The sequence below is a fragment of the Gambusia affinis genome, linkage group LG23 (genome assembly GCF_019740435.1).
Source record: "Gambusia affinis linkage group LG23, SWU_Gaff_1.0, whole genome shotgun sequence".
Classification (NCBI taxonomy): domain Eukaryota; kingdom Metazoa; phylum Chordata; class Actinopteri; order Cyprinodontiformes; family Poeciliidae; genus Gambusia; species Gambusia affinis.
This window is the reverse complement of record NC_057890.1, coordinates 5,330,585-5,344,015: the sequence shown is the minus strand read 5'-3', so window position 1 is coordinate 5,344,015 and position 13,431 is coordinate 5,330,585. Positions and strand designations below refer to the sequence as shown.

At 40.7% G+C, this 13,431-nt stretch overlaps 1 protein-coding gene across 1 annotated transcript in view; it reads right to left on the bottom strand.

Annotated features, from left to right (window-relative positions):
* The window catches only part of LOC122826140 (proton myo-inositol cotransporter-like), a 68,922-nt gene that overhangs the window by 40,060 nt on the left and 15,431 nt on the right, over positions 1 to 13,431 (bottom strand). The window contains exons 2-3 of the mRNA XM_044107665.1: positions 10,792 to 10,951; positions 9,585 to 9,793 (exon numbers count right to left, since the gene is read on the bottom strand). Coding sequence (XP_043963600.1) covers positions 9,585 to 9,793; positions 10,792 to 10,951 — 369 coding nt within the window. The remainder of the gene's footprint in view (positions 1 to 9,584; positions 9,794 to 10,791; positions 10,952 to 13,431) is intronic.

Here is a 13,431-nt window from a genome sequence, read left to right as displayed (position 1 = left end):
CGGGCTATACAAATATGTTCGTTAAAAATTTTGCTCAGTTCTGCATATTTTGAAGTCCTTTTTTAGGGTTCTGTCACTTTAAATCCAAACAAGCTGCTGTTGGCCACGCCCCCAGCTCAACATTTACACTCAGAGGTGAAAATGGCTGCAAACAGATGTGCAACTGTACAACTGTAAATCTTTGAAAAGCAGAACTGGAGCATCCTGCACAACCAACAAGAATACAGCTAGTGGTTTCCTGATCTTTTCCAGCAGCCATAGAGCGGTAAAACTGCAGTGGGGTTGCTAGGTTACGGACTGGGCCAGTGGGCCGGTTGCTAGGTGAGCGGCAGTGACTGCTGATTTGTGACGTTGCTTTCCGAAGATTTTTGAAATGACTCGTTTTCCAGACACCAAAAAAAAAGTTTGCGCAATGCCAAAAAGCGTCAGGGTGGTTTTATAGGCAGTTGTGAATTTTGCACAATAAGTCCCTTTAAAGCTTAGAGTTGTTTTTGTTTTTTTTTTCTCGAATCAATATATCAAAATAATGAATAAAACAGAGATACCCGCATTATAAACTCAATTCTCAACGTACTTTAACAGCAGGAGCAGAAATCAGATTTCTGTAATAACAAAAAGAATAATAAATTGTGTAAAATGTGGCAGATTTTTTTTTCCCCCCAACGTCGCCACATTTCCACGGTGAGTTCCTTTGAGAGCTCTTTGGCAATTTATTTTGCAACATAAAAACGAGTCGCATCCAGTCCATCAGCAGAGCACCGCTGTATCTTTAAGCCAATTATCGTTAATCAAACGCCGTGTTTAACTTTTTAGCTTACCTGTTTCTTTCTGTTGTAAACAGATAAGCAATCCCGAAGCTCCTCGGCGGTTATTAAGCGGATTGATTTTGCAGCAAAAAGTAATGGCCACCGTGACCACTCACAACGCCCGGCTCATGCTTCAGAGATCAATGAAGCGCTCCCCCCCCCCCCCCGCTGCAGGTCATAATTAAACAGCTGGACAGCGGGAGAGCTGAGTTCAAACCTTGAATACTTGCGTTTGGAGTCGCAGTGAAAGAACTCGCGGTGGGACGGAAAGCAATTACTGGAGTGTATAGAAAGAAACAACAGATAATTCCCTAATCTCCTCCGTTTGCTTTCATCAAAAGCAGCTTGCTCATCCTCCACTAATGTAGCTTCCATAAGAAATTCCCAGGTGGGAGTTGGGGTTTTTCATCTTCCTGCACTCTGCCACGCTAACCCCGCCATAAGCTCATTACTGTTCGAAACGGATGGCAAGACGGGTCAAAGCGTGTCACTCCCACATGTCTTGTATCAACATATTGCTGCTCCCCTTTTGAACGTAAAAATGCCTCGGACAGTGTTTTGAACGTTTTGGTTTAACCTTGTGTTGCTCAACAAACCTGTATGTGTTTCTGTTAGAAATTAAAGTGGGAAACCGACACGGATTAGTTAAATTAGATTATATTGAGAACAGTGAAGACTGGATGTGAGAAAGGCAGCTGCTACCTTCAAAATCTGTCAAATGAAGACACCTAAAGCTCATAAGGTGGCTGGCTCAACCTCCTGACACGGCATTTGCTTCATCACGACTTTTTAACCAAACACAGAATTTCACAAAACACTCAATAATCTTAAATTATCAACGAATAAGAGCGAAAATGAAGCCTTTTGCTCGGGACTAATGCTTAAAAGTTCTTCTGGGCGTTTTTAATTTTTCCCTGTGTGTTCTTATGAAAAAGAAGAAGTAAAAATAAAAACATTGCAAACAACGCTGTAAAATCAATTATTTACGAGTGTGCCACGGCAACATATGAACAGCCCTCTTTTGCCAGTAACAACGCTGTTCTTTTCAATTATCTGGAAACGGCTGGTCAAAGCACGTCCAACAGGGCAGCAGCTTGGAGAGGAGATTGCTTTGGAGCACAAATAATGGGAAAGTAATTGCTTTCAAACTGATATGACTAAATAAATAAAATAAATAAATAAATAAAGCTCTTAATTTTTCCAACTGTGTGCACCCATAGGCTTGAGTTAGTGTTGTATCTGTACTCCATAGTTTAAGAGGTGAGATTTACTTTCCACTTTAAGCACATTAAGCCAGGGCTTTAATAATAATAATAATTAAAAAAAATGCTTTAGATCAATTTGCGTCCAGTGTTCTGATGGCCCAGTCAAAGTTCAGGCCAGAGAATCTGTTGAAAAATGCTTTTATCTCATCCGACAGCTTGCCACACTTCATCAGAGTTTAATAAACCAGCTTTGTCGTTTTTGTCCTGCAGCTTGCAATTACCGGAGCACTCTTGGTGCTACTTTGTGTTTATCCGGCAATAAATTAGGTTGTAGTTTGCGATAAATGAATGCGAACCGGTTCGAGGCGCTGTGAGCACTTCTGCACGCCACTGGCTGATCTGACATGGTTTTCAATCGCAAGACAAACATCGGGTGGATCGGCATGTTTTTTTTTTTTTTCTCTCAGCCTGCTGATTGCAGCTCACAACATGACGGGAGAAATGCTGTGTATTTTTTGTCGGGGGGAGGGGGGGCTCTTTATGAAACACTCGCCGTCGCCCAGTGTCTGCATGTGCCCTTTTGTTTTCCTCCAAGACTCGGCCGCTCGCCGCTTCCTGGAAGAAGAGCGGCTGTGAACAAGTTTTCCGAAGAAATCGATCCGTTCGATAAAGTGCATTACGGGCTTGTTGCGACGAACACGCCAGTAGTATGTCTGACAATTGACCTGAAATGTTTCCTTGGTATTGCTTCTCCGTCATAATTGCTGTCACCAACATCTTCATTTTCCACTTCACTTTCTCTTCATCTCCAGCCTCTCTGCTCCTTTCATCACCACTTAGTGTGAAAGGCGGCTATTTACGCTCGTCGATTCCAGACTGGACAGGCGATGCGATAAAACAGTAAAAGCAGGTGGACGTGTCAAAAAAACCATAATGTGAATTAAATAATAAAATATTGTGAAAAAAGAATCGAAATGTCTTTGGAAAGATGGATTTAAATGAAATTAAATATTCCCATTTTTGACCCCTAAAGAAAGATTCCTGCTGCTGAAATCAGCTCCTTGACTTGTCGCCATCTTCCATTATGAAATGCTGGAAATTGATCATTGTTATTCTCCGAGGTAAGATGAAAAAGACAGTGTGAAATATTGTTTCTATGGTAACCTGTACACTTTGGTTTTTCCAGCGTATGCCACACACAAACACATTCGTATTCTGCGGGGTTACCGTCAACCTTTCACAGGATTTTGTTTTATAGACCAATTCGCAGGCAAACATTTTAGTTTGGTTTAGTGACCGAACCAAAAAAAAAAAAAAAAAACTAATGTGGAAAAGATAAGCTGATGTTGTCTCAAATATGTGTACTTTTTTTTTTCTTGCTTCATTTCCTCAAAGCAATGTTCTTACAATTGTTCCAAGTTAAATGAATCCTATATTTCAAATTTTCTTCGCCTGCACAACAGCTTAAAAGAAGTCTTCATTTTGTCAAAGAAAACAGCGGCGGCAGCATCATGCAGTCCTTTGCTTCAATCCTTGAAAGAAAACATCTTGGAAACTGCAAAGCATTCCAGGCTAGAATGGAGATCCATCTCTTGGACACAATAAATCCATTTTATTTAAGCACTCTCTTTGTATCGTTTATGATTGAGATGCTGCAGAGAGCCGCTGAGCAAAACCTGACGGAGGACAAAGAGTAGAAAGAAGCCTGAGCTAAGAAGTGAAGGAGAAAGAAAAGGAAATTGGATTCATCCCTCAACTAATCAACCCTGACAACAGAGAACAACACGTCTCTGGAAGACATGGCATCTGTGCCGTCCCCGGGGTCGCCATGGGCCACGGCGAAGAGCCGCCTCTTGTTACACACACGCTCACAAATAATCACACTCCGATGTGCAAAGGCAGAGAACCGGGGCTCTGGTGGGACTCCGTGCGAGTCCAGCGGTCTCGTCTTCGCTTCGCCTGCTTGTCGCTGCAGCTCATCCTCAGCAGAGTGGGCTGAGCACCGGGAGAAACGCAGCACGCACGCACGCACGCACACACACACACACACACACACGCAACTTATGCTCGGTGTTAATGGTTCACATTTGAGCCAAAAGCATGTACTTAAAAGAAAAAGCCCACAAAAGTTTCCCTTTAAAGCATTCTTTGTTTTCGTTTCATGTCTGCAATTTGAAGTTTGCTCAGCAGACGCAGTAGATCATTTTCTCAGCTGACGTTTTGCCAACATTCTGGTTCTCCTGATATGTTTTATTTTTTTCCGCACTGACGACGATTGCGGAAATCTGACCTGCTTTACATTTTCTCCATGATGTTTGGGAATAACAAAAATGATCTCACCGACTCAAACTACAAACAAACGGCAGAAAAACGTAGGTTAAACTGCACAGTGAAACATCCTCCTCCTGCCTGACACAATAGGAGAAGATTATTCCAAATAAAACGTGTCACGACCAAAACACAGACATGTAGTGGAGATGACTATGGAGGTGTGCAAATTGGAATTACAAAGAAAATAAATTAAATTAATAAACATTTTTTTTGCATCACACAACTCTCATCTCAGCTGAATCTTTCTGGTGTAAATGAGAAAGAAAACTACAGGAAGTGGGGGAAGACTGAGAGAAACTAGAAACAAAATATAGTTGTGTTGTTTTATTTTTGTTTAGCTTGTCAATCTGTGTAATATATATACTTAGTGTCCCAATCCACACTCCATTCCAATAGGTGGCGGTAGTGCACACCAAGACCTTCAAAAAGCACAACTAGACAAAGAAAAAAGAAAAAATTCAAACCAACTGGGACAAGAACAACAGTGCTTTAGGGCCAAGAAGAAGAGTTAATTTCCAACCCCAAAAAAACTCCGTAATTTTGAGATTAATCTCAGAAATTTTCTAGAAAAAAAAAAAAAAAAACAAGAAATTTTCTGACTTTGACCAGTTTTGACTTTTCAAGCTCAAAAGTTCTATTCTAGAAGATTACTGCGATTAATCTCAAAACTTCTGAGTTTATTCAAGCAAATATTTGACTCTTGAAATTTTTTTGGGTGGAAATTCACTCTTTTTTTTTTATCCACCAAGTCCCTCACACGCTGCTGTAGAAAAGAAACACGAGAACAGAATGCACAAAGGAATGAATTCGTATGGCAACAATCTATTGCAGTAGCAGCTCTGAGAAATTAAATTAATGTTTCAAGACATTTTCAACAATAATAAAGAACTCAAACGTGATATATATATATATATATATATATATATATATATATATATAAAACACCAGGATGGATTAGTTGATAACGTGAAGCTTTCCTCACAACGGATTAGATGACCTTTAGAAAGTTGTCTGTGCAAATCTAGTTATGTCCTGCTTTATTTTTTTTCTCAAAATGGCTTTCTTCACATTTTAGAGAAGAAAATATTACCTGTTCTTTTAGCCTGACATTTTTATAACAAGGCTTTTACAAAAGGCTGACCTTTGATCTCACATTATTTGACTTTGCTCGAAATGAGACACAATAAACAGACAAAGCATAAAACATCAACTGACCTTTTGAATCCACTCATGCCGCGCAGTGTGACTGCGACCCAGTGCAGTTACTTCCCGTTCGGCGCCGTGATGTTTAACATTCATAAATGTTCCCGTCTCCGCTGCTCTCGGTCTTTACCACGGCTTTAATGGCTTTTCTGGAACAGCGACACATTTTGACTTTACTTGGACGTCAGACGTTTTCCAGCGACAGCTAACCAACCTCAGGTAGGGTTCTGTTAGTTGTCGCAGTTGCGCGTCATCACGCTAACCTGAATTGATCTCGTTTTAGTCGAGGGTGAAACCGAAAGTACAAGTTTTCACTAAGTAAAGTGGAAAACGTTGAAAGCGGTCTGTTAAAGAATTTTCATGTTTTCCACCTCAGCTGTCATAAAATAGCTTCCAGCTTGCAAAACCATGTAACCCAAGTTACAAACAAATATTTAGTGAAAGTCAAGTTACAAATTAAACTGTTTGGCAGCGTTAAATTGACAAATAATCCAGCGGGCTAATGTTAGCAACAATCCTGAACAGTGAAAGCTAGTTTAGCAATGATTGTAAAACAAACTTATTCATGACGTCTGTCAGATTTAGGTTGAAATTAATCACTTTTTAATCCACACCTGTCCTTTGAATGGAAGCGATGTTCAGAGTTTTGGATTAACCAGAGTTCTGGCAAGAATTTGAGCAAAACATGATGCATCTTTGCATCGCCTCTGATTAGCTTCTTGCACAAAGCTCACCGTGTGGCTTTTTTGTTGCTGTTTTTATTAAGGCGTACACATAAGTGGTTGAGAATTAAAGAAACAAGCAATTAAAAGAGAAGGATTTGCTTAAAAACAAAACAACTAAAGGTCAACCGGTCTCCACTTCTAAAGATTAAAACCTGAATATGTTAGTATTTTCTCATAATAGCCGAAGCCAAGACAGAGAGTGAACATAACAGCCAACAGCAACAAAAAAAAGTTAAAAAGCAAAAATAGTTTCAAAAAGCCCATAGAAATCCAAATCACACGTGAAAATAGTTGCAAACAGATGCGACCGCGTGTCTTTGAAAAGCGGAAGCGGAGCCTCCTGCGCAAGCAACAAAGATGTAGAAAGTGGTGTCTGCATTGGTAAATCTACAACAAAACACTCGTCTTCTTTCTCTTTTGGAGCTTGTGATGCAGACTTTTGCTTTTTAGCGATCGAGACGCCAGCGCCTTGAGACTTTGCTACTTCGTGACCTCAGTGGCTTTCACGTGTCGCATTTTCGCATGTGGCCTTTCGGAGAATACTTCTGGGAGAGCTCCACGATGCGAACACAGTCCATCATCTGGTGGTGGAGGCCAAGCTCTTAGCAGACGGTTTTACAACCTTTTCGGAACTGATAACCATCAACATCTGGCTGTTGGCTTATTGGGTAATTTCCTTCCAAGACGCTGACAAGAGCCAACAATAATATTTGACTGCTCTTTATTGACAAAAAAATAAAAATAAAAAATTAACTCCCACATAGTGAAAACCTACCATTTTTGCTTTCAAGGAAACTTAATATTTCTTAATACTGAGTTGTCCAAGACAAAGGAATCTGAATACAAGCTGATTCTGGAGGAAAACCTGTTAGAAGGTGCAAAAACTTCACAATGTGGCAACGATTCACCCATTTTCCCTTCCACTCCATATTAATACACTACTTTATGTTGGTCTGCTGATTAAAATCCTAGCTAAACCTCTTGAATATTTAGGTGCAAGTGTGAAAATGTTTAAGTGGAAGGTACTTCCCCCCTCCCCCATTCCCTCAAAAAAACAAAAACATCACCTATCGCAAATGTGTAGGTATTTGTCTGCATGTGATTAGCTTGTGCTGCTGCGTCCTCGGATCAGCTCGTGTGTGGATTATAGAGGGATTACAGGAAGATCAAGATCAGACATGAGTGAAACAAATGTAGGATCAGATAACAAAGCTGCTCTGACGACAAAGTCGGCACGCTGCGCCGCGTCACAAACCAAATGTCTCCAAACGTGCGGCGGAGGAAAAGGTCAGCTCACACCAACCCTGAACGTGGCGCACGAAAACCTGTTTACCTACCAAATTAACATCCATATCATAAATTAATTTAGTTTTTGCATTGATCTAAATCAGGCAGGCAGTGTTGACAAGTCACAGCTTTGCCCTATTTTATTTATTTATCATTTATTGTTGCACTCATCTTTCTGAATAAGACTGGTGACTAACTTTTATCATTAACGGATTGCCATTCATAGCACAATCCAGTAATTATGTTACCTTCAGTTGTTATAAAAATGCTGCATCAAATATGACTTAAAAGAAATTTGACTTTGTAATTTAATGCCTTGAATTTGGGCCGCTCTCTCTTTAAAAAAAAAAAACAAAAACAAAAAACAACAACTCCTGCTTGCTCTGAAACTCCGCCTTCAGGAAGTCATCAGGACATGGCTTCTCCATTAACCCTTTAGCAAGGTTTTTACCAGCGTCGCACGTAGAAGTAGGTCGTATAACGAGATATTCCACCAGGTGTTTGCTAATTGCTGCTGGCTAGTCTGAAGTAGTTGAGTGGGAAAGAAAGGAATATTTCTGATGAGGGAATAACATTATAACACGATGTAAAGCTCAAAAAAGTCAATATTACATAATACTGCCCCTTTAAAGCCACTGCACCTCAGATTTTATCAACAAGCTTGTAAAGAAAACAATTTGTAAACAGCTAGAAAAATGACAAAATAAACATCAAGTAGTCAGAGCGAACTATGACCTTCTGCTCAAACTGTGCGACTGACAGGTCAGCAGAATGATTCTGGGACTGCAGCAGCAGGCAAGTGAATGATTTCATCTCGACTTCAAAGCTCGGCAGGAGGAGAACATAAAGAGTCTGATCAGCCTCACTGTGGACGAAATCAAAGGGATGGGAAAGAGAGCCGCTGTCTTCAAAGCTCAGGGTCCTGACTCTGTCAGATGGGAGTTGTTAATAACAAGCTGAGGAAGTCTCTGTGGACTCCTCCAGCACAGAATGCCGGCCTCAGACTCTGGGAGATATCAGCTGCCTTGAAAAGAGTGTACACTAGATTACTACACCCTCAGAAGGTGATAATGTAGCGCACGTGTGTCAAACTCAAGGCCGAATCGGAACCCGCCGTAGTTTTTTTTATGCGTCCCTCTAGACTCCGAAGTACATAAATCAGCTCTTCCAGTTATTCGCAAAATTCACGCAAAATCCCCGTTGTGAGTTTATTGCAGTTTTGAAAAAAAAAAAATTCACAAAAATGACTGCCAGTTCACACCCGCAGGTGGCCGTATTTCTTATTTTCACAACACTGCTGCCTCAGCCTTACTTTGACATTCATCTTGGGAACATTTCTTGGAAGTATTTCTAAATATGGGATTTTGATTGAAAATCACAAAAAATAAATAAATAAATCACCAAATCTTGGACGGACTGGTTGATGTGAAAAGCCATTGAATATTACAATGGCTTGCAAAGGTATTTTTACCGATTCAACTTGTCCGTGTTTTGTCACATTAAAACAACAGAGATAAATATAATTTATTGGAATTTAATGTGAAAGACCAACAAAAGGTGGTTCCACAAAAACCCAGTCTTACAATAGTTTCCTATTTAATAGCACTAAACAACCCGTTTAAGTTAAGTAAATTTAAATAGTGAGAGGAAAAGACAGCAAAGAATGTGTAACAACACCCAACAGCTTAACATGTAAAAGAAATGTTAAGTTCTGAGTAATAAAAGAAGCTCAGCGTAATAAAGGATCTGTGGTGCTGTGGGCCGTTTTCTCCTCCAAGGACTTTAGGAAGCCAGTTTCAGTACTTTGTGTCACGAACTCTTTCAGATATTATGTCAGAAAACATGTAGCTAAATCAGTGCAGAAGCGGTAAATCAGACACAGCCGGCGTGAGGCGAGCTTAAGAAACCTGCAGTGATCAAAAGAAATCAGAGATCCCTCTGTCTGCATCTCCGACCAGGTGAAACGAAACACCGAGCTCCGTTTGGGGATGTGATGCGACTTTCCGCATCGTCATTGTCAGCCTCACCTCCTCCGCTGTCCTTCTCCTCCTCCTCGATGCTGTTCTTGATGCTGTCGTACTCCTCGTCGATGTTCTGGTTGCCTCGGATCTGGCTGAGCACCCGGCGGGCCTTCTGGGTCAGCCCGCGCTGGATCAGCCAGCGGGGGCTCTCCGGCAGGAAGAGGAACCCGACGAACTGGAGCGCGGCGGGAAGCACGGACAGGCCCAGCATGTACCTGGACACGGAGGGATGAGATCTTTGAACAGGTCTAGCTGGGCGTTTCTCAGCTGTTGGCGTCATTAAAACTCAACAACAGCACGACTGGTGAGGGTTTATTGAATTTCTGTGCTTCAAAGCTAATTAGGATATTCAAATTTCATTTTGTTTATTCCCTGAACATAATAAGCCAAGCGAATTTGTAATGGTGAAAGGTTTCCCATTGAAAACTCGCTAAGCCCGGTGGTTGGGCGAAAGGGCAGACGTACATCCAGGGGCCCGCCATGTCTTTGAGTTAAAATAAGTTTCAGGTTGACAGGAAATATGAAAATGTCACTTGATAATTGTGTGTTATTGAAAGATTGGAAGATTAATACCTGAATACCAACCACAAAGTCTTTAAAAAAAATGCTAACATTTTAAAAAGACTTATAGAAATAAGAAATGCTTAGCCAAATAAAGCCTGGTGGCCCGCCAGGCTTAAAATGTATCACAGTGGAAACCCTGTGGTGTACTGCTTCATCTGAAAAAAATCTAAAAAATCTAAAAAAGAAAAAGGAAAAAAAAGAAAAGGGTTGTTCTTATCTGTAGCATCGCTCATCCTATACGGCTGTGAAAGGCTTAAAGCTGCATTCAGTCTGACGAAGAAGAGAAGATGATAACCAGATGATGAAGACGCAACAGGACAGGTGGTGGAGGGTTGTGTCTTTTATCTGTACAACGCGGCTGCTGTTAGTAAATGTTATGAACTGCTCTGTGCATATGCTGGCATTTAAGCTGAGGCATTTGATAAAAATGAGAACGCAAAGAAGAGAGGAATGCGCTGCTGCTGTCATATTTAACTGCTACTTTAACGACAGATTAAAAAAGTGGCTTTTTTTTCATCCCGCATGGCCTCTAGAAGAAGTAGCATGTTGCCATCTAAACGCAAAAATTTTCATGTGTTGCAGCAACAAATCTCCTCTGAAGTCGCTTGATGTCGTCTCAAAGGCCAGAGAGAGAACGTTTGAGTCTGACCTCCATCCGTCACGCCGCATGTAGCTGAAGGCGCCGTCGATGAGGCTGGCGGTAAACTGCCCTCCGGTGATGAAGAGGGTGTTGACGGTCACCAGCTGACCTCTCAGGTGCGGCGGAGAGGCTTCGGCGATGTACACGGGCACCGTCATGGAGGCGACCCCTGCACAAGGAGACACAAAGCAGAGGGACAAAACAGGTCTTATGGATGAAACACAAAAGTTGAATAAAATATACAGAAAATATATTTTTTTCAAATATCTGACTAAACTAACCTGGGCCAAGTGAGCACAACAATGTATGTTTTCCTGGTGTTTGCTGAATGTTTTTTATTTTAAACTTTGTAGTAGGTGGATGGTGTCTTTAAAATCCCTTGTCTTGGAGCAAAATACATTATAATGGTTTAAAACAAATAAAGGAGTGCTAAGATAATATATTATGACAATTAGGTATAAGTATTCAAATAAATAATTATAAAAGTATCAATACATTGAATTGAAAATATTTTTTATATATTTTCCAACTCAATTGAAATTTGTCCCAAATATTTGTCAACACCGTCAGACATAAAAAGAATGTAAAAAAATCAGGCATCATTAGGGGGCATCAGACCTTCTGAGGACCCCATGACCTTTTCCTTTCTCTTCCTTTGCTAACAGGGCTAGGCAGCTCTAGTTAGCTTATGCTATTCTTTAGTTGTTTCTTCCGTTTTATTCCTAAGTTGTTCGTCACAACCATGATGTGTCAACACCATAAGTGACAATTTACAAACCTTTGACGAAATTTTAGTAAACTGTAAAGATTTCATGGACCTGGTGAGCTACAATTTGGCCTCCTTCAGAATTACATCATATTAATAGAGGTAGTTTGGCATTTTGTCAACTCCGTCAGAGTTTTTGACTGAGTGTTACTCTTTCGGTGATAGTGTTGACAAATTTCACTTAAATGTGCAGTTAATTTATTTTAATGTATTTTACATAAATGGCATTACTTCACATGTATCAAATATTTCTTTTTACTCAGTAGTTTGTCACCACCTTCAGTTCTGTGTCAAATCCGCCAGATAGACTTTATGTTGTTTTTTGTTTTAAATCATATTTCTTTTGTTTCTTGGGAAACAGTCTGTAAAAATATCACTAATAGGGTCATTAAAAGGTAATTTTCTAATTATTTTTGTCAGATGGTGACAACAAATTTCTGTGTCAGGTCCATTAAAAATGCAACTTTAAAAAAAAAATTTGCACCTGGGAGCCTGCACCTTAGCATCTTTACATTTCCAAAACATTATTTGTCATATTTGTATACATAAGCTTGAGAAATAATAAAAAGTTTTTGTGGGGGAAATTTAAACCCACTTTGTCCCACTTCTCAAGAATCACTGGGTTACAGGAGGAACAGAGAATCAGTGTGATGAGCGGAGGAAGCTTTTCGGTTTGTTCACAGGCGTGTTTATCACGTACTGGTGAACATCTTCTGGATCACTTTTAGCCGTTATGGTGGTGATCATTCACCAAGCCTCGGAGTTTGGAGAGAAATTGTTTTATGTTTTTTTGTTTTATGTTGGGTTCTTTGGACACTATTTTGAAGCTGAATCTCGTAACTAAAACATCTAAATGAGAAAATCTTTCAGTGAAGTCCGGAGGAAAGAAGGGAATCAAACTGTTGCAAGAATGTGGAAAGAGACCAGATCAGACTGACTACGTTCTCAGTGGCGAACTTCGCTTTAAAAAACATGGGATGCCCTTTATACAGAAGGCTATGAACCGTGAATCGGCCATGCCAAGTTAGACTGCCGCCCTCCGTTCCCTTGTCTTTTGCCCCTGGCTGCTCACAGAGAAATAAAGACCACTAGTGCTGAAATAAAAGATGGAAATAAAAGACGCAGAGAAGGGCGTTTGGATTAATCAAGGTGGTATGTAGCCGACTCACCACAACGGTGAATCATCCTTCCACCGAAGAGTGACCAGTTAGCATTTCTAAGTTACGTTTGAAACAAAAGGGCTTCCTTTAAGCCTCCCTGAATATGACGGCCTGAAAAACTGACATGTTTGGTTCGTGACAAAGAATTTTTCAAACTTACAAAGTTCAGCACAGTGATTCATCACAGCGCTAGAGTGTGATTCATCTGATTACAGTCTTTTGATCGATAGGCAGCGCTAGTTTTAACCACCTGAACTCGTTTTTACAGACCTTGACCCTGCACAGCCCTGCTTATTTAACACAACCTTGAGACGATACTCATACAGTGATCATAAATAGGAGGAACATTTGGAAAACCAAAACCTTTCTATAAAAAAATCTGATAAAAGTCCGTTTGGGGCTGACAGTGTGCCGTAAGACTGATGCTCTCTGCAGCAGGCTTCTCTATTAATAGAGAGCCGGAGCTTTCTGCACCCTCCTCCCTCCGTCTCCTCCCCTCTTCTACCTCCTGCCAACACCCTGCCCTAAACTGCCGCCATGACTACGTGGCCAGCCGTTGCCATGGACACCTCTTCCAGCAAGGGGAACCAGCCACACTGTCTCTGAGCTTGCACCGCGCTGTGGCAGCTCTAGGAAGGCCGATCAATAACCAAGAGAAGGGCCTATATGCATGAGATTTTTGTTGTTGTTTTTGTTAAGTGCTGATTGACAACTTCCACGTAC